The sequence below is a fragment of the Gavia stellata genome, chromosome 6, assembly GCF_030936135.1.
Source record: "Gavia stellata isolate bGavSte3 chromosome 6, bGavSte3.hap2, whole genome shotgun sequence".
Lineage (NCBI taxonomy): Eukaryota > Metazoa > Chordata > Aves > Gaviiformes > Gaviidae > Gavia > Gavia stellata.
Window position 1 is genome coordinate 37,177,120 of NC_082599.1, and position 24,655 is coordinate 37,201,774.

The following is a 24,655-nucleotide window of genomic DNA, read 5'->3' on the forward strand; positions in this document are numbered from 1 at the left end:
CCCACTCGGCACCCGGCGGAAAGCCCCGGGCCGAGCCGAGGTGCTCCCCCGCCTCACTGCCGGTCCCCCTCCCCTCCCTCCCCGCAGTAGCATCTTCCTGTACCCCCCCGCTGGCGGGTCCCCGGGGGACGCGGCGACGGCGGTGGGCGGGGCGGGGGAGCGCGGCCCCGCCCGCCGCCGGTGACGCACCGCCTCCTCCCGGCCTATGGGCGGTGGCGGGGCCGGCGCTGGGGCTCTGCGCGGTGGCGGCGGCAGCAGCGGGCGGCGAGTGCGGCTGCGGCGGGCGGTGAGTGGGGCGGCGGCGGAGCGTCGCGGGGCGGGCGGGTGTCGGCTCGGGGGGCGCCGGCCCGGCCGCGGCACCGGAGCAGGTGGCGAAGGGGCCGCGGCGGGGCTGCCGGTGCAGCGGCATAGCCGCCCGGGGCGGGATTGATGGGGCTGTGTGGGTACGCCTGAAGCCGCGAACGGCGGCGCGGCTGGCCGGGTGTAGAGCCGTCCTCCTCCGGTCTCTGGGTGACGGTGAGGCGCTGCCAGAGCTCGTTAAAGTAACCCGGGGTTTAGCAACGGCTCGGAAATCCCGGGTGCAACCAGCGAGCCCTGACGCGGAGCCCCTCCCCGCCGCTGAAGTGCGATTATGCCGCTGGTCTTTGCTGTAGGACTCCCCTGTGTCTGCCGCTGTGCACATGGCTGCTCTTAGCAATGATTAACACCGGGCAGTGAGAAACTTCGGTTTAAGTAATTATTAATCCTGTTTTGAACCAACGCTTTTTGTTTTGCTAAAGCAAGTCCATCGCCTTTGGCGGCTATGATCTTCGTATGGACGTGCGAAAGCTTTGCGTGTGTATGCATTATATTATTACCTATATACATTATATAATCATGCATATTATTGCACATAATAATATGTAAATATATAGTGCATATCATATAATGTATGCGATGGCATAATTTTATATCAAATACATCATATTTGTTGTACCTTTTTTGTTAGTCAGGAAACTCCCTTATTATTCGGAAATTCTGTGTGTTATTTCAATTAAGTGGCCTGGGCGCTTGTGGGTACATATGAAGAAAGCCTCTGAAAGCACAGTATGCCATTAAAACTAACCAATTTATAAACCAAAGGAAGCTCAGTGATTGAGTTGTTGGCTTTGCCTTGGGCCACGTACTGGAATTAGGCACAGGGGCATGGGGGCAGCTGCCTGCGCTCTTCCTCGAAACGCCGTGTTTGCTGGCTGTCTCTCACCCACCCGCTGGAATTGCCCCGTGGAGACACGCAGTCGCCATCGGATCAGCGTGACGGGCTGGGTGTTCTCACAGCCCCTTCGAGGATGTGGCAATTTTAGGTAAATATTGCCCAATTCTGCTAGCAGTGGTAAAAAGGTAAAGGCAGGTGGAGGTGTGGAGCCAAGCCACTGAGGATCAGAGTCTGGCCCGCTCGGGTGGGTTTGAAGATCCCACCAGGCACATGCCCGCATCACCCCTTGCCCAAGGAAACCGGCAGCTTGAGTTTTCATTTCCCGCTCCGCTTCTCACCTTGACAGGAAATAGCTGAAGCGAAGAGGACGGTCTTCCTATTCATGCTAGGGAAAACTGAAACTAAAAGTAATGCAAGGCAGAGCTTTCCTGAATGACACAAACTGGACTTCCTTTAGAAAAATGGAAATACTGATGTTTTCCTTCTGTAGAAGATGAAAATAATATTTATGCCTACTTCAGCCTATGGTATTGTGGTGTGTTTATAATGCTTGACTTGAAATCCAGAAGTCTCTTGTTTATCATATAAGTTTTATATTGAATCTAAGAAGTATTTACCTTTTAATGAATTTCAGTTTAAGGAACTTGCATTGGTGCACCATGCCTGTATTCATACACTTTTAAGGGCTTATGATACATGCGAGCTTTATTATAGATTCTTATGATTTTAAATTCTATTTGCGAAATAATTATATTCAAGTAATTTTTTTCTAAGAAGGAGAAAAATGTTCTGAAATTATTACTGCTAAGGTGCTAACAACATATCGTCTCCAATGCTTTAGTGTAATTAGAAGACAGTAGCACCTAGAAGCCCCATCCAGTTACCTGTGCCCCATGGTAGGAGCTGTGCAAATGCAGGCAAAAAGGTAGTCCTTGGTCCCAGAGAACTTATGAAATAGAAAACAAGATGCTATTTGTGAACATAGACAGAAATAGTTGTTTGATCAAGAACGTCCAAATGTTCATACAAGTGGCAAATCCACTATAAATTATATTGGTATCATGGTTCCTCTTTCATTTATGTTTCTATAGTTTAACTGCAGTTAACTGTTATCAGCTGAACTACTGGAATTAAGGATTTGTGCTTCTATACTACTGCAAAACAGCAGTTGCCAGCTTGCAGATACTCTTTCCTAAAATTAGCTGTTTTGTGACAGGATCTGCTGCAATAGATTTTATATTTGGGTAAGATAGTGATTTATTTGAATGATGCCGGTTTGGTGGGATTTTTTTCTTTGGTTGGTTTTTTGCCTTTTTTTTTTTTGCTTTTTTTTCTTTCAAGATATGTTCATGGTACAATCAGTCAGACTGTCAGTTTTCTGGTTTTTTCCCTTGTTCCCTGCCTTGCAGGCAGAGCTGCGTAACCATTGCCTTTACTCTTCAAAGCCTCTCCCTTTTGATCTTTTAGTGTACTTAGAAGTTGTTTTCAGCTATGCTTTTCCGCATTAATTCCTGAAGAACAGCTATTCTGAAGGCAGCACCTTTCACCAGCTCTGGTGCACCTGCTTAAGCTATGTCTGTGCTCGCCGCATGCCAGCGGCGCTGTGATGCTTTTTTGCGTAGACGCAGCGTGCGGGTCGGATGTGAGCAGTGCCCTGCTGTGCTGCAGGCTCCCAGCGTCCTGGGATTTCCTTTCCCAAGCGCAGTGCCACGCAGAGCAAAAACCACTGGGGATTTGGGTCAAACTGAGGCATAAGAGGAGGTGGAGCATTAAATCAAGCCAGCAGTTTGTAAACATGTGATGTGGCTTCTCTGGGTGAATTGTCACTGTCTAGCCAGGACTGGTGATATGACCAATACAAGGTAGCAGCGCTGAACAGATGAGGATCAGAACACTGTAAGGGCGAAGGCTACCTTCCTAGAAACTTTTACAGAGCTCACGCTGCTACATATGAATCTCTTACAAAATAGCTTTTCCCACCCGGAGAAGGTTGTGGCGTTCATCATTTTGAAGCTTCCTGCATCCTGTTCCTAGTTAAGCAACCCTAGAGCAACTCTCCTTGATGCTTCCCTCCATCCCCTTGATGCTTATTGCCCCTGCGGTAGAGCAGCCTTGCCTTTGGCCCGAGGGGCTGCACCGGCTGGTACCAAATGTGCTTGCTTCAGCGTGGTGTTCCCCTCTGCCTGCCCTTCTGCTGGTCCTCTGATCCTGTGCAGTGAAAGATGCTGGCAAGAACATCGCTACAGAAGTTGGGCCCTTCGGACTGTAAAGGGCTGTATCAGTCTTGCAGCCTTATTTTAGTCAAATTTTGCTCAGTACTTTTCCTAATTGCCATCATTTCAGGCAACTGCAACCTTCTCTGCTTTTATCATGCAATTTTGGAATTTCTCCGTATGAGAGAAGGAAACGCTTCTCTGGCAGTCTGATTTAAAAAAAAACCCCAAAAACAAACAAAAAACCCCCCAAAACCACACTATAATAAATCCCAAAGTAAAAAGGTTGTGAACATTTGCTCAGCAGCATGGACTGCTGGAGGTGTTCCTTGCTTCCTGGGAGTGAATAGGTAGGATAGGACAGGTGACAAATTTGGTGTATCATATCTCTGCAATGTATCATGTGGATCTTATTTCCATGCATGTGGTATGTACTATGCGTAAGCTTTTGGCTTTTGTAAGTAGAGAAGTAAAAGAGTTTTCGTTAATTTAGGATATTGTGATCTATCTTTCTTCTTGTTAAATATTTTGCATCTTTTTATTATCTCAAAAAAATAGCTCAGCAACTTTTTTGTTCTTCTGATACTAAAAATACTAAGAGGAAAAAACAGCTATGTGTCCTACAGGAATTTCCTGACTTCTTGGCAGGATAGCTCTTGGGATAGAGAAGTAAACCATGCTATAGTTGCTCATTGACTACAGGGAACTACATGCACAAGTCTGGTGATAGTATTTTGGCTCTGGATCTGTTTATTTGTAGCATTCCTTGCTACACCTCTGTACAGTACAACTCAGGCATGGGTTGGTTGCCTGGATGCGGGTGACCGGTGCCTTTCAAGGGGGCTATCCAAGGGCATCCAGGACATCTGTATGAGGCTGGCATCATGACACTTGACCTATGGTTGATCCACCTTCTTGGGCAGCAGCTGGAGAGTAAGTAGGATATCTTGTTAGCATCCACAAAGACACTGAATGTTTACATTTGGCTGTCTGAATCCTACTTGTCCAGATTTCTGCAGGGCAGGGGAATCAGTGGGAGATTTAATGAAACATAATCCAATAATGTAATTGCAAATGGTCCTGCATTTCCCACCGAGTTCCTCCAGTGATCCTCTTCTGACTTGGAGAACTTCAAAGTAGTATTTCTCTTCTCAAGGTCTAATTAGTCATATGTCTTCACAGAATCTTTAAATGCCCTCGGGGATTCTGGTCCCAGAAACCAGTTTCCTTTTGGACTTTGCTGGGCATGTTATATACGTGCTGTCTCGCTGGTACTGCAGCACGAGTTATTTCAAAATGTCTCCCAGTACCACAGAGGAATTCATCAATAGACATGAACCCTGCAAAAACCTTTACAACTCAGCATCAACCTGTGGGCCTGGCCCAAAAGGAAGGACTTGTCCGACTTGAAAGGAGTTTCCCTTTGCTCCAGCATCTTCACGTGATTGGTGTTATGGATTGCCACAGAGTCGTTTAGCAGGATGCATACTGATGAGTTTCAGTTGTTTAAGAACAAATAAACCATGATGGGTTTGTTATGGATCTTCTCTCTGGTAACTCTTGTGCGTAAAAAGAGAACGCAATTTGCTTTCCATGCCTGCTTTTTGTGGTATGAAGAAATTTGTGTTTCTTGGTATTTAAAGGATTTGTGGCTTAAGAAAATTACTTCTTCCTCTCCCTTTCTTCTCTACCAGACTTGTCTAGAAGGATAAACTCACTTATAGGTATCCTACGCCTCAAAGCAAAATAAGTGTTTGCTCCTGCAACAAAGCATCTATTTTACTACAGAGTTGACAATGAGTAATATACCCTGACCTCAGTGTGTGTGTGTGCTGCCAACACATCCTTCAGGTTCAAGTTCCTGTCCCTCCTTTCCCTCAGGGAAGCCCTAACTGCTCACCTACCTTGCTCCATGTGTACAACAACAGTCACCGGGTTACAACTTTGTGCTGTCTAATAGTCTCGTCGTTTTAATTGCATAATGGTGATGTGTGGTTTTAAATTAGTCATAACTTCAGTACCCGTTTTAATGAGACCTTCAGCTGTCTTCCCAGAGGGAAGGCTTTGTTTTTTCCAAGAGCGGCGTGCCTTTTCCCAGAAGAAATGAATTTCTGTTAATGAGGCATGAAAAGGCGAGGTGGTAAGTGGAGTGTTGGGGAGTGTTTACAGGGAGAAGGGAAATAGCTGCGCGTCTTGGGCGCTGGAGAGCATTTTGATAATGCCAGAGCCTATGACGTGCTGGGCATTCACATGTATAAATAGTTGCATCGGTGCGTGGTGTCATTGCAATCGTACTTGCTTTGAGAACAGCTAAATGTAATAGCCTTGTGTCTCATGGTGTGGAGGAACACAACCAAAAATACCCTCACATGTCTTCAGACATGTGAAACAATGAGAGCAGCGTTTACTGGCAGTGACACCAATTGGTCTGCTCCCCAAGAATTTATGACTATGTTGCATTTGTTATGTCTTTCTGCTCATGGTGAAGACTAGTTGTGGTATGACTATTTGGAGTTGAATCAACCGGGTTGTTGAGGAGACAGGAAGGCAAATTACTCATTCCAGATGAGATAAAACCCCTCGTCTCCCCCTCTCTGGGAGGATGGAGGTGGGGGTTGCTGTGAAGATGGTGAGGAAGGCACCCAGGTGGCTGCCTTAAACAGTCCCTCCGCCTCCCAGGCTACGAAACTGGGTTTGGGCAGTAAGATCCAAGAATTGGAGAGGATTTATAGCCAAAATGTCCCTTTGGGGATTTTGTGAAGAACTGTTTGAAACACATAAATACTTCTGCAGAAACAAAGCCTTCCTAATCTGCTTGTCTGCAAGGAAGCTTTCTAGCTGCTATTTCACTCATCATCACAGGTAGATTTGGAAGGAAGAGCTGTTTGACCTGTTGGCCAGGAGAAGGTCTTCTACACTAGGTGTGTAGTCCAAGGCTAAATCTTAGAGTAGGGATGCAAGATTCTCTCCCAGCTGAGGTCTTTTCAGTGAGCTTTGCACAGCTGAATCACAGGGATTTAATGCAAACCCGAGTAAGTAGGTGTTAATAGTTCGGGTCAGTCTGCAAAGAAAGCATCTTGACTTTCTCAGGAAAACTACCCTTCAGTACATGTGCCAAGCCTTGTAACTAATGCAAGGTAACTGTAAAGGGAATTTGGAGTACTGTGGACTATCGTTAGGAAAACATAAAGGCAGTCTTCAGGCTTCAGTCAACATACAGATTTTGCCTTCCTTTTTGCTGTTACATATTTGAATTTAAATACAAGATTTGAAAAATTATATGCTGTACTATAGCATATAGGTATAAGCAATGATTTTCTTTCAAAAATGATTCTTGAATACTCTCCAGGCTCTTCAGAACCAGAGATCTCTTTGTCCAAGGCAAGTTTTGCATGTTAAATGTCTTTTATTAAGAATAACAAGTCTCCTTGGAAAAAAATATGGCTTTGGGATGTACAACCCCATAAATTTATTGAAGAAGGGCTTGTGAACCTGAGAGCTCATTTCTTTTCTCAAGTATACTTCTAATGTGTCATAAAGGGCACCATCTCTGCTTACAGCACTGTCTTGCCTTGCTCTTAGACCATGACAGTGACGACCACTAACGTGTTTCTGAACACTGCAGAATTATTTTGTCCACCTGAGGATCGCTAGAGCTTCCATCATTCTAACCTTGGGTCATAATTGACTTTTCCTAGATATCTGAAATATAAGTCTGTTGGCAGTGTGGAAAATTATAATTGGGTTTGGTGTATATGATTACCCATTGACTACATTTCCAGCAAAGCTTAATTCTAAGGAGCGCTGTCTTTTCCCCATAAGCTCAGCTAAATTAGATAACTTTCAAACCTCGAATGGCCTTATTCTCTCTTTATTGCAGATGAAATTCCAGTTTTCAGCAGTCAGTTAATAGCTAGGTCTTACAGTTACAAAAGTTGTGTTGTTTTTAGGCTAGATGAAAACCATTGTCCTTCCTGTTCTCCTGCTAGAGCAATAAAACAGACCATGTCAAGGACGGCACTACCCTTATAGAGTGTTTTCCAAGTATGTAAAGCACTTGCCTGCATATAAAGTGCTGCAGGATTTGAAACTCGCCTAGAAAGTGGACCGTGTCGTCAGTAGTGGTTGCTTCCATCTCCGTTGGCCACAGCAACCCAATGGCATCAGTTCTGCAGAAGAGTTACTGGCAGTGACTGAGTAGGCTGGATACCCACAGCGAGGCTTTCCTCTGCGGGTTTCCAGCCGCAAGGGATGTGCAGTAACTGGTACCTTCTGCTCCTGCCTCATCTGGGCCGTTTGCTTGACTGACTTGCCTTGATTGTGGTTTCATTCTGAGATGCGTGTGTAGCCCTGAACTGAAAAGCTGTTGTCTCTGCAGCATTGTTGTGTTTCTGCAAAGTGTTAGAGCTGGAGAGGATCTCTTGGTGGTTGTCAGGTCCCAGCAGCCATGCGATAGACGTTTATTACAGATTTGCCTGTAGGACCACAAGGTAGGATTTCAAATACGTCCATACATAATGTGCAGGTTTCAACTGGTTTAGCTAAAGGTGCGATTATATAAATTGACGCTTGTTTTATTTTAAGGCTGGATGGTGCTTCTTTTGGCCTGAAGTAAATATATTTCAGTGAACATGGAATAAGCCTTACTTAAACAACACAAAATTAAACCAGTTTCATCTCGGTCCATTGTTTTCCTATAGGCTTGTAATACAGTCTGAACTGACCAGGTTTAAAATAAATTTAAATATGTGCATTCTGCTCATTTAGGCAGCACCTGCTCTGTGAGTGGGAAATCTTTCTCCTGCTGAAGGCAGAAAAAGTCCTTCAGACCACTTAGTGGTCTACTTGAATTCAGTGTTGGAAAAATACCACATGGGCACTATGAAAGCAAGCTGTGGGCTGTATTTGTCCTGCAGGCATGAAGTTTTCTGCCTTCTCTCCTCTTGCTGCTTGACCTTGAACTAGTGTTTGTTCCAGGCTGGCTGGCAACTCCTTTGACTTGGCTGTGATGGCAGAGCAGTCAAACCCAAGTGTTGCTTTTCTTCTCTTCCTCCTGTTTTTGTGTCTTTGTCATGTCCATTGTCATGGAGTTTTCCATACCAGAAATCTGCATCCTGTACTGAGAGTTGGCCAAGGGCTGATGCCAGTCTTATGAAGTCATGGTGCAACAGTGGGGACCATAATTGGGGTGAGAGTAACCAAAATCACATCTTAACATTTAGTGGACAGAAAAGAAATGAGAAGCAGGAAATCCAGGGATATGGATAAATCACTGATTTTTCAGCCTGATTTTTCTTATTTGTTAGTCTCATGAAAAGTTCTTCCTGCTAAATGTTGTTTGCTCCTCAGCATTGTCTGCTTTAGGAATGAGTAACACTATTTAGAAGCTTCCAAAGTATTGTTTTCATGCCACTGGCACAGGCTAGCTCAGAAAGAGAACAAAACCCGTTGAACAAACAAGCTGTCCAGTTGAAATCACACATTCTTAAATGGTTAGTTAACTGTTGATAGATCCAGCTCATAAACTAGTGCAATATATGGATGCAGCTACACAGATGCAACACCAGTAAGGTTTTACAGTAACGATGGGCCGTCTGATGTGTTCTTCAGGCAAAAAGAGCCCAAAGAGTGAATTGCCATTGTGTGAGAGACTGGACGTCTGATCCAGCTGGCTCAATTGTAATGATCCCTCATGGGCTTGGTCAATTTAAAAGACCCAAGAAACACAACAGTTTGAACAGAGTTGATCAAAATGCTTGGTGAGCATGCTGTATTGACTGCAATATTTCCTATCTTCCCCACTGTTTTGAGCTGCAGTTACAGAAACTGCTTAGGATCAACCTGTCTCAGGATGTTATTACTTAACTATTAATTTCATTTTTGACTGTGTCTGTGCTTGGTCTTTCCCAGCCATCTCCCCAGACACGTACCATGAGACTGGGCCTTCTAATTCTGTGGTTATGACCGCGACTATTGCTTTTGCTTCACTTTCCTCTCTGGGGACAAGACCAAGCACTAGCGCTTCCTAGATGGGACCCGGCGGCACGTCACAAAAATAGCTGTTTTGGTAGGATAAGGAAACCCGCAGCAGGAAGAAAGCCAACCTAAAACCTGTGGTGCTAAGTAACAGCAAATCAAGGAGCAGAGAAAAATCATATCATAAATTAAGAGTTTGAAATGAGCAAAAAATGAGAAATTTCCGGCACATGAGATTCAAAATGTTCCAGGGGGTGAGTCAGGAAGGAAGGGGTCAGGTGATGTCAGCCTCTGCATTTGAGAGACTGAGAAAGAAATGTTGCAGTAAGACTGCACGGCATTTGCTGACTTTTGCTCTGCTTACTCAGCAGCGAAGATACAGCTTCCATCAGCCCTTTTTTCCCATGATAAGTAAAAATGAGTTATTACAGACAGATACCTTAGGGAAGATAATATTTTTAGGGAAAATTAATTTGAGTTAATGCAATGAAATATTTAATTCCTGTAAGAGACAAAGTTTTGGAAGAATGAAAAACATATATTCTCTGAACTTACCCTCCTTCAGAAGCATCATTTAAGATTTTTCTTAGGATTTTAATCAGTGTTCTGAAATGCTGATACTTTAGTCTCTATTTACAAAGCCCTTCTCTTTGGTTTGTAATGCAGTTTGTAAAAGTAATAGTTGTCTGATGTGTTTTTTTTAACTGGCATCATAGAGAAATATCTGGGGATGGCTTATCTGTCTGTGGGCGATTGCTCTATTGCCAGTTCTCATTGAGGTATCTAATAAGATCTGTGTATGGTTTGTGTGTGCACAACATGTTTGTCTTCACTTGTCACTTTTGTAACTGACCAGAACTTTGACCTGGAAAGTACTCAGGTACTATGGCAGCAAGTGGTTTTAGCCTGGAAGTTACTTGCTTCTTTCCCTTTGTTTTCAAAGGTAGTTTTACTGCCAGTGGTATGCCCCGTTTTGTCTAAGTATCGGTAAGAAGTCTAGTGCCTATCCAGTGTTTTCCATGTGGAGTATGGTTGTAGTTGAAAGATGATTGAATTTGCCAGGTTGCCAAGGTTGCTGCTGCTTCCGAAATTGATTTCTCCTAGCTCAAGGGATTTCTAAAGTTCTCTGGAGCGAGCATGCTTTCTGGGACTTTATCTTGGAGGTCACCAATGCTTTCCTTCAAAGACTGCCTCATCTCTTTGTTGGCCTTCTGAAAATGCCCTAGCAACAAAACCTGCAATTGTTTATGCCACAATATCATTTAGTGTAATTTAAGCTACTTATTATGCACTGTAATATTTGGAAAGAGTAGCAAAGGCAGGCTCACGTGGCAGACCAGCTTGACAGGCTGCCTGGAGAATGCAGGAACCAGAGCTGCAGGAGAGTTTTGAGCGGTCCCCAGGTTGTCTGCAGGAGCTGTAGCAAGCATCAGCCCTGAGTAGTAAATAATTACCATGATGAAGACTGGCACGTACTGTTCTTTCAGTGTCTTGACCCACAATTACTGTTCTCTAGCCATTGCCTAAAAGCCCAAGCTGCCAGTGTTAACCTTACCTGTATTTTCTAATGTGAGAAAACTAAAGTAATAGTTGCTCTGGGGTCAGCAACCCACGGAAACTGTAGAATATACATGAAGTCCTTTGGTTGAGCATATGTCTTCAATTTGAGACTGGAGAAAAAAACCGAAAGACAAAAAGAGGAAAGTGAAGAGACATCTGATGCTCTCTCCTGCTGCGAACAGGTTTCTTACTACTTCTTCCTTGTTTATCTTTAGGCTTTTAGAGGTTTCAGAGAGGCTTGGCATGTGAGTCATACTGCTGTCCAGCAATATGGTATTAAGTTGATGCAATTCAAAGTGTGGTATAATACCACTGTAACAGGAAATCTGTGACCCACTCCTGACACCGCAATCCATGTTGTGTATATATTTTGGAGGGGAGAGGGAAATTTGTATGCTTGATTAAGTCTTTGATTTTTCCCATTCCTCTGAAATTAATGAAAATTCTTTGATAATTTTTTTTTAAATGGACTGAATTAATTGTCTTGATAAAACAGGTCTCAATAGCTAGGAAGATTGCAGCACAAGGGAATGGCTGGTTGGGGAAAAACAATAACATAGTGTTTAAAGAGGAGCTGTCTTATACCTGGTGGCCATAAACAAGCATTTAGCAATCAAATGGAGTGAAATCATGTGGGAAAAGAGTAGTTGACCAAGCATCTTGGCAGTGGTGGCTGGAAGTCAGAATTTCAAGTGCAGCCAGCAAAGTGGTTCTGCTGCCACTGTAATACAGCACTGATGAAATGGGTACCTTGAGCTGGAAAGTGAGGTGGATTTGCTCAAGGGATACTTTATTTTGTTGACTTCAGAGTTTTAATGAAAATGCTTATGTATTTTATATTTTTCTCACTTCTAACGAGCAGACCCCTACGGTGATTTGCTGAGGGAAGGCGAGGCGGGTAACCAGCAGGGCTGATGAGAGAAGGAAGGATGCTCTGTGACCTGCACAGTCCAGTTTCAGGCCTCACCATCCTGTTCATGGACAGTGAGGGACAGAAGGGAATGCATGACTCCTCTGAGCACAGTTGGATTGACTCCAGGTATTAAACTGGACTAGGTGAAGTAGAAGGCATCTGGTTACGCTGAGGCTGAGTTACTCTGGATTGAGTGGAAGTCCCTGCTTGGGGAACAGTATTTGAATAAGATTTTTCCCTCAACAAGAGCAGTAGTTCTGTGATGGCCATGTATCCAATTCCTGTAAATGCCAAGCTATGTTATGAAGTAGTCAGTTTGGCATCACAGAATGGTGTATATATGTATGTATAACTGTATGCTACTTATATATAGTTGTCGCATTATTTTCTTCAAAACTGGGGAATAAGCACTCAAAATCTTGCCTGTTTCTTACACTCTGAGGTTCCAGTACAAGTCACTGTCTAAGTCACTGCTGGACTAGATGGACTTTTCCATTGATATATACAGTATGGCTGATCTTATGATTGCAGGCAGTTTTGTTCCATAAACAAGTTAATGTTGCTTTCTGCCACTTGTAATCCTTTCATTTGAAACCTGTAATAATATTTCATCCATGCTTCTGACTAGCTGGGAGCTAGTACTAATTGGGGATTTAGCTCCTCCATTTCCTACTCCCTTGCAGCAGCAGTGGCACAGGTGTCTCTCAGGTCCTCTGCTCTGTGCAGGGATTGCAGGAGATGCTCTTTCCCCAGCAGTGATGCTCCCTGCCAGTGACTGGCCTTTCAGAATTAGTCCAGAAACCGAGGCTTCTGCAAATACAATCAATGCTCCCCAAAACAAATTTGTATTATCCTGTCCTGCATCTAAGTACTACTTAGGTTTTAGCGTGGAATTATTGAGTTTATTATAGTCTTTTCTGAGCTCTCCAGAGGTAGCATCTTCTCTTATTACAGATCTATTCTTCATATCCTCCTCCTCCCACCATCATCTCCTGCATGTGTATTTTCCTTACAAAACCATATGGATGACTTGCCTTTCAGGAACATAGTGCAGTCGGGTGTACGCAGGCATGTTCTGTGATAGTGAACTCCCCGTATGGATGCAGCTGAACTTCCTACAGGCTGTAGATTAAAATTCTTATGACATTTTTTGAGTGTTAAGGTAAGCAAAATGTAAAATGCAGGAAGGATCTTTAAGTATTTAGAGATTTAATTGTGATCTCTCTCTCTCTTGGTCACATTGAAGCCTTGAACGTTTGATACTGATGATGGGAACAACCTTGAAAGTGCAGCTGAGGACTTTGCTGGTGTTTGGGTAGGACTTTCAACCATCACCAGGGTCTAAAAATAAATCATTCTTCCCCGTTAAATCTTGAAGGTGGTTGTCTAGTTTTATGTTTAGAAATAACCGAGGGTGGGTGGATGGATAATTCTTGAGCCGAAGATCAGCATTTATTGCTTGAGGGGAAGCACTGGCCACACGGAATCTGTGCGCGGTGCCAGAGCGGACACGAACGTTGCATAGGCCACTGCCCAACAATGAGTGAAATCATAAAACTTCAGTGCAACTAAACACAGCTACTAGTGAGGCAGCCGGGAGGGCTCGCGGTTGTTTGTGGTGTTCTTATAGCAAGTTGTCATGGTTTTTGTCTGTGGTACTGCTTAAGTTTTAATCTCTCAGTTTGGAAATGTAGGGGATAAGTTACTTCCTCCTTTAAGAGCAGTTCATTTACATGATAAAAGGGTATTCCCAAGTAGTATTAAATAATTTGTTTTAATGTAGATTTTAAAATGTAAGGTCAATTCTAAAATATGAAATGAAATGTAATGCTTAATAGTGTTTATCTACTTTCCCTAAGATGACTGCAGTTTATCTATTATCCCTAAGAAAAGCACTGCAGTACTTGTTTGGGTTCCCCCCCCAATTTTTTTTTTTAGGCTACAGGAAGCATGGCAAGTCATCCTACGTAATCCTTTTGCTTTGGTTGGGGGTTGTTGGCAGTTGTGGAGCCATTCCCTGGTGGTTTCCTTGGTTATGCAATTAAGAACTGTCAAAAATATAACACCTGCTCCTTGCAGCACGTATTAAGTATATGAAACTAAGTAATAATAATAAAAAAAGTCTTTGGTCTGATAATAGATCAGAAGCAGAACGAAAACTTACTCAAAGCAATGGGGTTTTTTCTCAGTCACAGCAGAAAGCATTTTATCAAAACTACAGATCTACCACTGTCTTTTTTGATTCTTTTCCCCAGCACTGGTTCATTTCTCTGTCAGTGGAAATTCTTTATGAGTGAAAAGACCAGCAACCTTCTGTTTGCCTTCTGAAGGCCGCTCCTCTCTGTCACCGGTATTTTGGGTAGGGCTTTTCTAAAGATAAAAAGGCACTTCTTAAGCAGACAGTTGAACTGTTCTGCTTCAGTGACTCCTACGTGTGTTAAAGAAGTCCTAAAACGTATGCCTTGCTACCAGACAGTATACGGCATTCGGTATGTTTGCAAGTGACTGCAGCATGACTGGGGCGATCTTTGACTTGCTGAAATGTCTGTGGAAAAGGTAGCTTTGGTGGGTTTGGATTTCTATTTTTTTTCACATTACTTGATGAAAAAATGATGTCTTTTAAATCTTTTAGGAAGGTTTTTGGTGCTGAAATATTCATTTTAGTCATTAAATATTTTAAAATGCAATGGCTGTTTGCGGTTTAAACTGTTCTTTCTAACCTGCACCAGGACATAACTCAGTCATTAGAAAGCAGAAGACAAAATAAAATGTGTTATTTCAGCCCTGTCATTCACTAACAGTGTTGGGAATGAGATATTTTGGGCTTGCATAATTTCTTACTTAAAGCAGTTGAGAGAGAGGCTGCAGAATCTGATAGAATAAAGATACATAACTGACAAAAAATTTGAATTGCCATTTAAAAAACAAAACCACATTCAACAGAGCAGAAAGGGGAAAAAAAAGTCCCCAAACTATATAGGTTTACAACTGCACCCAATGGGGAGAGGTGGCAGGCAGAAACAGCCCTTCCTTTTCTAACAGCCCGAGCCCTGCACAGTGTTTTCTCTGGTGTGTGCTTGTGCTTGCCTGAGAAGTAAAAGCTATTTATCTCCACCAAACATACTTCTCCTAACATACTTCTGTATTAGCAGCAGTTATAACTGTGAGCCAAATTCTTGCCCCTCCTTGCTGAGTTGCTTGGCGCTGCTGAGCCTGTGCAGCAAGAAGTGCTGGAGTGCTCTTCTATGCCTTCAGCCCAGAGCATATATACCAGTTAAACATAAATACATTGAGCAAAAAATCCAAAAAGTTATTTGGAGTGTGTTTTCAATAGTCCTCTGTGCTTTTATCAGTGCAGTCCTAGCTACAGAAGTGAAATGGTGACTTTATCTTTATGGAGATGGGAACCGTACTGGTGGTACCATTTAGGATGTCTGAAGTCCCATGCATGGACATCTCTATTTGGAGTCAGAGTATCCTATTTTGATATAACTGATCCTATAGAAATTTGACAGAGATATGTTTGTTCCAAAATAATTTCCAGATCAAAGAAATGTATGTGTGCTTATCTTTGTGCTCTGTTTTATTAAAATAAGTCGACTTGCATTTTGAAAGTTAGGCATGTTTGCAAGAGGCATTGGGCAGGGTTGGGGTGTCCAGGAGTCCTTAGCTGGGTTTGACCTAAATATACAGTTGTATAATAACAAGAGCGGCTCCAAGCTCTGTATGGCTAAACTTCAGCAAACCACCTCCAAAAACGTAGCCAAGTGTCTCCCATAGTCACCTGTGAACGTTTTGCAGCCAGCTGACAACAGCTGCTGCTGATTGCCTAAAAAAAACTGTAAATCCCCCTTTTCCAAGGCAATGTGCCTGCCCAGAGGGATGCACAGGAGGGTCTTCCTCAGCCTCTCCTGTCAGAGTGGCATCCATCCTGATCGTGGGGCCAGTGCAGGGAGCCAAACTCCTGGGATGAAGGAGGGATCCTGCTTGGGTCCTCTCGGTTTGGAAAGAGGATGCTGATGTGTAAAAGCTGAGGAGGCAACAGGATGTTTTTGTAGCTGAGGGTCAATCTAGGTGTTAGCTGGCGGTAGCTCGATGGCACGTGGGAGAGGTAAAGGGGAGAGGCAGATTGCAAATCACAGAATCACTACGGTTGGAAAAGACCTGTAAGATCATCAAGTCCAACCTGAAAAAAAAAAAAAAAAAAAACAAAAAAAACAAAAAACAAAAAAAACCCCACAAACAACCCACGCAAGCCAACCACCACACAACAACAACAAGGCACAACACACCAAAAACCAACCCACCCAACACCACACAGCACCATGTCCATCAAGCTACATCCCACAATGCCACATCCACACGCTCCTTGAATACCTCCAGGGAGGGTGACTCTACCACCTCCCTGGGCAGTCTGTTCCAATGTTTCACTACTCTCTCGGTAAAGAACTTTTTCCTAATATCCAGCCTGAACCTCCCCTGGCGCAACTTGAGCCCATTTCCTCTAGTCCTGTCACTAGTCACTTGGGAGAAGAGACCAACACCCACCTTTCTGCAACCCCCCTTCAGGTAGTTGTAGAGAGCAATAAGGTCTCCCCTCAGCCTCCTCTTCTCCAGGCTAAACAACCCCAGTTCCCTCAGCCGCTCCTCATAAGACTTGTGCTCCAGACCCCTCACCAGCTTCATTGCCCTTCTCTGGACACACTCCAGCACCTCAATGTCTTTCTTGTAGTGAGGGGCCCAAAACTGAACACAGTATTCGAGGTGCGGCCTCACCAGCGCCGAGTACAGAGGCACGATCACCTCCCTGCTCCTGCTGGCCACACCATTTCTGATACAAGCCAGGATGCCGTTGGCCTTCTTGGCCACCTGGGCACACTGCTGGCTCACATTCAGCCGGGTGTCGATCAACACCCCCAGGTCCTTTTCTGCGGGGGAGCTTTCCAGCCACTCGTCCCCAAGCCTGTAGCGTTGCCTGGGGTTGTTGTGGCCAAAGTGTAGAACCCGGCACTTGGCCTTATTGAACTTCATCCGGTTGGTCTCAGCCCATCGATCCAGCCTGTCCAGATCCCTCTGCAGAGCCTTCCTACCCTCAAGCAGATCAACACTCCCTCCCAACTTGGTGTCATCTGCAAACTTGCTGAGGGTGCACTCTATCCCCTCATCCAGATCATCAATGAAGACATTAAACAAGACCGGTCCCAAAACCGAGCCCTGGGGGACTCCGCTTGTGACCGGCCGCCAGCTGGATTTCACCCCATTCACCACAACCCTCTGGGCTCGGCCATCCAGCCAGTTTTTTACCCAGCGAAGAGTGTACCTGTCTAAACCACGGGCCGCCAGCTTCTCTAGGAGAATACTGTGGGGAACAGTGTCAAAGGCTTTGCTGAAGTCCAGGTAGACAACATCAACAGCCTTCCCCTCATCCACTAGGCGGGTCACCTGGTCATAGAAGGAGATCAGGTTGGTCAAGCAGGACCTGCCTTTCATGAACCCGTGCTGGCTGGGCCTGATCCCTTGGTTATCCTGCACGTGTCCCATGAGCGCCCTCAAGATGAGCCTCTCCATAACCTTCCCCAGCACCGAGGTCAGGCTGACAGGCCTGTAGTTCCCCGAATCCTCCTTCCGACCCTTCTTGTAGATGGGCGTCACATTGGCAAGCCTCCAGTCATCCGGGACCTCCCCCGTTGACCAGGACTGTTGATAAATGATGGAGAGCGGCTTGGCAAGCTCCTCCGCCAGCTCCCTCAGCACCCTTGGGTGGATGCCATCAGGCCCCATAGACTTATGAGTCTCCAGGTGGCATAGCAGGTCGTTAACTGCTTCCTCCTGGATCATGGGGAGCCTATTTTGCTCTCCATCCCTGTAATCCAGCTCAGGGAGACGGATACCCTGAGGATACCTGGTGTGGCTGTTAAAGACTGAGGCGAAGAAGGCATTAAGTACCTCAGCCTTTTCCTCATCCTGTTTCCCATGGCCATTGTTTTTAGGCAGGTGGTGTGTATGCAAGCCAGCAACTGAATAAAGCTGCCCCGCTCTTCCCATGTGGGTACTGTCCTGAGCAAACCGGCTGGTTTACGGGACTGCAGAATAGTAGTTAAAAATTTATCGTGATTTCCAGTGAAAGCGTAAGTTTAAAACATAGGTTAATGATGGGATTTTTTGATTTGGTCTAATTATACACTTTCCCACATGGAGGTTTTAAAACCATGGACGCCGTAAAATTTAGCCTGAGTTTTTGCTAGCCTGCAGGATCCAAACAGTTTGTCTCTCCGCTTATCTCCGTTTCAGAGAAATGCTTGAGAGGGGCTTTTGATTCTGCTGACTCAGGTGTTTTAGAGTCTCCCAGACCTCAGCCACAGTCACGCAGACCTGTGCTTGGGTGCCTGGGAGCAAGGCACAGGCAGCACTGCCTTGGCTGTGTTTGTGCACTGGGGATGCTGGCTGCGCAGAGCTGTTGGGAGGTGGGTACAAGGATGAACCCCGGGGTGGCTCTCAGAGCAACGAAGAAAAGCACTGATTTCCAGAGATGGACAGGCGTCACTGGAGTGTCACGTATGACAAATATCCCCAGAAGGGGACTAACCCTGTGCTTCTAAAATGGGACTTTTTTAAATGAATGAATTCTCAGGTATAGTTAATGAAAACATGTTTTCTGCTATATATGGCACTGAGCCTAGTTCTTTCCACTGTCTACTAATGTTCAGCAAAAGTGATAACGACCTTCAAATAACTACTAAATGCCAATCTGATGTCTGTTTTGTTTTTTTCAGGTTGATTTTTTTTATTTTAATACAAACCAGTGACGATGACACCAAAACATGAAAAACAAGTAAGTCATGTCTAAGCTTCATTAAAAAAGGACTCTACTTTGGTGGTTGTGGATTGAATTTCATTAAGATTCACCTGGGCCAGGAAAGATTGGTTGTATTCTTTATGCTTTAAGAGCCAGGCTACAGCATATTCTGGAGTGATGCAGTGCCAGTTCCTTCTGTTAAAGTTTGATGGAAGAATCAAATATTCATTGGATCAGAGAGAAGGAGATTAAATGATTCTGTGCATAAGGGGTGCAGACACTGAGATAGGAGAGAGGGACTTGGATTTCAGTCTTCTCTCCATCGGTCATTGGGAATTTTGTAGGACATAATGGTTGGAGCTGGGTCTGAACTCTGATTACCAGGTGCATGGACCACAAGAATCACACTTGCATGTTCTCTTTTACTCCGTCCCAATGAATGTTAAAAGTTTCAACAAATGATTTTGTCTCAGCTGTTAGCCTCTTATCAGCCTTACTACTGAGCATGTGTGGAGTGAAGATGCCACCACTCCCAGGGTGAAAAGCCCAATGTCCTTTGTAGTTGATCCTTTTACAAATAGGCAACCTGATGGGAAACTTTTTTTTTCTCGGAAGCTTTGTGGAAAATGACTCTTCGGGGGTTGTTGACTAATCAGATGTGTAACAGTGGCACAATGGAGCATGAGGTTATCACCTGATATGGTCCTGAGCACAGAGATTTGAATTAAAATGCAGCTGGAATGACTGAAGTAAATAATCATCCAATGCAAGATTATTTTTATACCTCCTCCATGTGGTAGATTTTTTCCCATATTAAAAATAGATGTTTCCATGTCAGATTTCCTATTTTCCTAACAGGGAGATGTTAAAAATAAACTTCTCAGAAACACAGTTTTTGTGGTCAAATTCTATATAGTAGAGCTGCTGGCTTATCCTTGCCTCTTAGCAATCCATTGCATTGTGCAGAAATATTTCCAACAGGGGAAAAGCAGGGGAGGGGGGAAGAAAAGACTACTTGTGTTTGCTTCAGCTGCTTTTATGGTGTATTCTTCCTTTTGAGGCAAATCCAAACGGGAATGTCTCAGTTTTCAGTGCTTGTGTCTAGCTGATCTTAGTGCTGCCCTTCTCCTCTGCTATCAGCACTCGTGCTCTTTGCACAGGACTGTAACCATGAGGGAGTAGGTGTAAACCAGGCTTGGGGGTCACTTTGGCCATTTTGTCATTATGTGTGACTAACTACTTGGACTGCTCCAGGCCTTGGGGACAGGGTACCAAAATGCCACCGGTGCCATCCATGCCTGAACTGGCTGGCACAGAAATCACAGCCGTTTTAGCCAGGAATTAAAAGGCACATTCAGCCAGAGAGGCTGCTCTGCTAATTCCTGCTTGTTAAATAGTTATGACTACTTTGGGGGCAGGTTTGAAGTTCTTCATGAGGGTGTTTGGGCCAGCATGGCTACTGGGATCCACATCAAAGCTACAGTACTAGCAGTCTGGATAGGAAATGTTTTGCTTATGAATTTAGCAGTTTCCAGGGAGAAGGAGTAAATGGTGATGCCACTTTCTCCAGCAGCTTTCTGTTGAGTCTATATCGTTTCCAGTGCAATAGGCCTCCACAACCAAACCTGGACACTTTGAACTGTCAGCAGTGAGTTCTGGTTTTGAGAGAATTGTTGCACTTAGGCATTACAGGAAACATACCATTCTTGAATGCATGATAGACATGCACGTATTGTGCCCCTCGATTAAAAATAAAAAAACCCACCAAAAAACCAAAAGAGAATGTATATATAATGTGGCACGATAACTAGATATGCAATTCTGGAAAAAACAAGCAGAACTGGGTGGGAGGGGAAGAAGACACCTTGAAAAGGATTGCAGCTGACAAAAGTAAAAAGTCCCTGAAACCTTGGCTCTCTTTGGGCTCTGCTTCCCGGGTTGTACGGCTGGACTGCATTGCAGTCTTGTGACAAAAGATGAAGTTAGTCTTCATGCGGGCTGTGGGAGGAAGAGGTCAGCCTCACCTCCCATAGGTGAACAGGGCATTACTTGAAGATAGACATGTCTATTGAGTGTGTACTAATTTTTATAGCAAGATGGGGCGGGAAGGGAGTATATACAGAGGAGAAAGGCAGTTATTACCCAAAACTGCTTTAATCCGGTGACTGTTCATGACCAGTAAATGCGGGGATGGACTGAGCATGCAAGAGCAATCTCCTAGAGGAATACTCTGCTACCTAACTCTGCTTGGACGCTAGCATAGCCTATATGTGAATATCAGCCTTTACAAGCCTACTTTTATAGAGGCAGGGAAGCATAAGCACCTTTTCTGGCAGTGTATCTGCATCTATACTGGTCAGTTAGGGCTGCGTCGATTAAATCAATATTGCTGTCCCAGTGGGGTCTTGTATCCTGGAGAAGGCTTACAGGTCAAAAGAGAAGAGATTGTGTGTGTGTATGTGTGCAATGCCACTGTTTCAGAGCAGCAAAAACTGTAACGGGAATTGGGATTAATGCTTCCTGGATTCAAGATATTTATAGGGGAAGTTACCATAGATCTTGAGAAAGGCTGTACATTTTTGGTTTTGTTTTCTTGTTGCTTAATGTTTATCTTGCTTCATTCTGAACTCAGTATGAGTATTCTTTGGTAAATAAAGGGGAAAAAAAAAAAACCCAAAACACCCACTTGTCTGCTGAAATCCTGGTGTTTCAAATCGGAGCTGATGCTGACTGTGTGTGAGGGCTGCAGTTTGCTGAGGTGCTCTGCTGTACCTCAGATCACTTTTACTCTTGGCTCAGTGATATACTGCCTAGACACCTGCCTGCCACAGCGGGTACAGCAGGTCTCCTTCTATAGGTAGACTCTGAAGGGTGCTTGACTTACTCACTGTTGAAACTCAGTGACTATTTAATTGGAAATTAAAAGTGTATAGAGTTTTCTGTGTGAATCATGTGGTCTGGAATGTTTTGCAATGTAACCTGTAGCTAACCCACAGCATATCCAATAGTAACTTTCAATCATAATAATTTGGTATAATAGAGATTGAAAGAAGCATTTTACTTTGAAGATTGTTTTGATTCTGTACAAAGGAGAGGGTTATAGAAGGCTACTTGGAAATGAAGCAATTTGGGGAACATGGACAAAAGGAAGGGCAACGAGAAGGTGGTAGACGAGAGAAAGGGGACCGAGGTTAGGTTTTGAGCAGGCTACCTGCGGTTGAGACTCCTGGGCTGCAGCAGTTGAAGGGAAGAGGAGAGCAGTGTCCCCTTTGAAGCTTCCTGGCATAATTCCTCCTCTTCTACTTGCAGGACTGATGCATTTAGTGCTCAGGAAAGAAAAGAAAGTATGTTTAGGAGAAGTGGTTGCAGCTCTGGGGAAGAGTGGGACACAGGGAAACAAGTGGCTGGGGAAGACAAAAACTTGGGAGAATGTGAGACTATGGATATGAAAAGATGTTGCAGTGGGTCCGAAAGTATGCTATGTCTATATACACATGCTAAATATGATAGACAGTGAGGCAGGCAGAAAAAAAAAAACCGCAACGAAAAAATGGTTTTGTCTCCTTGGTTCAGCACATTGCTCAGGGTCTGCTCAGGAGGGGGAATAACTTCCTCATGTCTCCCACTAGTGTTTTTGTAAATGTAAAGGCATGACCCTCAGCTGGTAGAAATGATTACAGCTCTGTTCATTTGTTCCTCTTGTGCCACACTGGCATGGGGTTAAAAAGCTGCAGAGGAGAATCAGGCCTCCAGTGCTCTTCAGCAAGGAAAGAAGCGGCAGAGGTGGCGGGAGCCTTTCAAACGGGCTTTCTTTGGCAAGGTGCTCGTGACATGCACCGAAAGGGTATCCAGCAATAACGCAGAAAACACCCCTGTGACTAGGAGCTTGGCTAAGTGAGAGAAAACCATGGGCTGTATCCAGCTATCAGGCTACAGACTCCGTATCCCTGAAGCAATACAGCCTGGAAATCAGAGTGGTAAATTATTTTAATCCAGACCATGAACACCTCCCTGCCATGTACAGAGTGCAGTGACTGTGCAGGAAAAAAAAGCTATCTTTTCCTTTCAAGGTTGTCATTGTTCTCCTGTCAGTCCCTTGAAGGTTGCTGCTGGTGGCACGCTGAAGTGTGGGGTGGGGGGAGAAGACTTGGCTGAAGAGTAAAGGTTTTATTTCTGACATCTGTGGTTTGGGCATGGAGAGACACCTTTTGAGAGCTTTCTAGTTCAAGATTTATTGATTTTTTTTTTTCAAAGACATACTAAAAGAGTATGTTATTTACCAGAGACACTGTCCTTCCTCCCACTATTGTACCTGGAGATCCTGTGCAGTGCCTTCCTCTCAGGGGGAGTGTATCTATAGCTTAAAATGATATGCTTTTTTTAACTGAGTCATCGTTTAAGTGGTTGGCTTAGCTCTTTGGGTGAATAGCTTATTTAAGCATCTGAAGTAGGGCAGCCCATTCGTTTGCTCAGGAAATAGCAGGTGGTTAGGCACACTTTCAACTTTCGCATTTTAAAGAAACATTTACTATCTTAGTGTGAACATACAGATTTAGCAGTCTTTTTTGTTTTTGTTTTCTGTTTTTTTAAAGCACAGTACAAGTTTTCACATGGTCATTAGCTGAGGATACTCAGAAGCATTTAACTCTTCAGCCTCTTCCAATTCCTATTAGTGATGCCCAGTTACACTCCAGTAATGCCCACAGGCCTCTTGCACTCCTTAAGGATCCCTCTAAATTATTATATAAGTGTAGGAATTACAGGGAAATAGACTAGGTATGACAGCTTCTACAACAAATACTCTATATCATTGTCCCCTGAAAACAGGGAATTGTGTTCTGTGGTGCAGCTGCGTTGCTTCCTTGGGCAGGTTGATGTGCAGACTGGGACAGAAGTGCCCAGGTCCTGCATCCTCGGCTGTACTCCATGGCTTAAGTTCCTGGTGTATCAGGAAGGATATGCAGCAGAAGGGGAGGGTTCATCTCCTCCCACATGGCATCCAGGATACTGGGCTTGAGACCTTGATTCCCTGTGTCAAATCTGTGTCTGGGGCAATTGATAGTGGTACATCCTTTTCTACCAGGCTGGAGCAAGTCATTTGGGGCATAAAAAAAGGCAGTTCTTCAGCTCCCCATGGAGATACCGAGCGCTTACTTCAGATCCTTGAAATCGGTGGGTATGAATACTTGATTTTAAAAAACATAGATAAAATAAAATGTTATACTTAAGTATTGGGTACATGGAGCAGGTTTGTAACACATTCTGTGTGAATGTTGATTACAAGGGTTGGAAAAGCCTAAAATACCTGCCTCGTTCTCTCTCGCATGTGTGACTTTGAATGTTAGGTTTTTGGTTTGTAGCTACTGAGATTACCAAATCTCCCATGCATGAAACATATATGACTTTTCACAGTATTACTTAATCTGAAATATTCTTTTTCAGCTAGCAGTTTGGCAAGGAATTTCCCGGACATGTGGTGTGGCTCGGATGATTCATTGCTTTTTGCTTCCCCTTTTATAGGGTTGCAAAATTCAATAAAACAGCAGTTCAGCTTTTAATCTGAGCACAGTAGTTTGTGGAACCACAGAGCAATCAAGAGAGTCTTTCAGGCTGCCATTGTCTTCCAAAATTAATTGCTTGATTTTTATTATGCGCTTGCAGGAATTTGTAACTGTCTTGGTGCGAGACCCCAGGACACAGAAAGAAGACTCATGGCATTCTTACATAGACTACGAGATATTTATTCACGTAAGTATAAAAATATCAGCGCAGATTCTTTGGGCTCCTATTGCTGTTTCTGTCCAAGCCAGGGTTCTCTTTGGGGTATTAAAGGAGTTTCTTTACACCACTTCTGGGAGGCTGGAGAATATTATTCTCCTTTTAACGACTGAGATGCAGTGGAACAGGTAAGGTGAGTTGGCCAGAGGCCATGTAGTAGGTCTGGCAGAGCTGGGAGTTGAACCTGGTATTGTGTTCACATGTGCACTCCACAATGTCTTGCA

At 44.2% G+C, this 24,655-nt stretch overlaps 1 protein-coding gene across 1 annotated transcript in view; it reads left to right on the forward strand.

Moving 5' to 3' along the window:
- Positions 1-258: 258 nt before the first annotated feature.
- Positions 259-24,655, forward strand: part of SNX10 (sorting nexin 10) — a 36,019-nt gene continuing 11,622 nt past the window's right edge. The window contains exons 1-3 of the mRNA XM_059818645.1: positions 259-286; positions 18,631-18,689; positions 24,315-24,401. Coding sequence (XP_059674628.1) covers positions 18,666-18,689; positions 24,315-24,401 — 111 coding nt within the window. The 5' untranslated portion in view covers positions 259-286; positions 18,631-18,665. The remainder of the gene's footprint in view (positions 287-18,630; positions 18,690-24,314; positions 24,402-24,655) is intronic.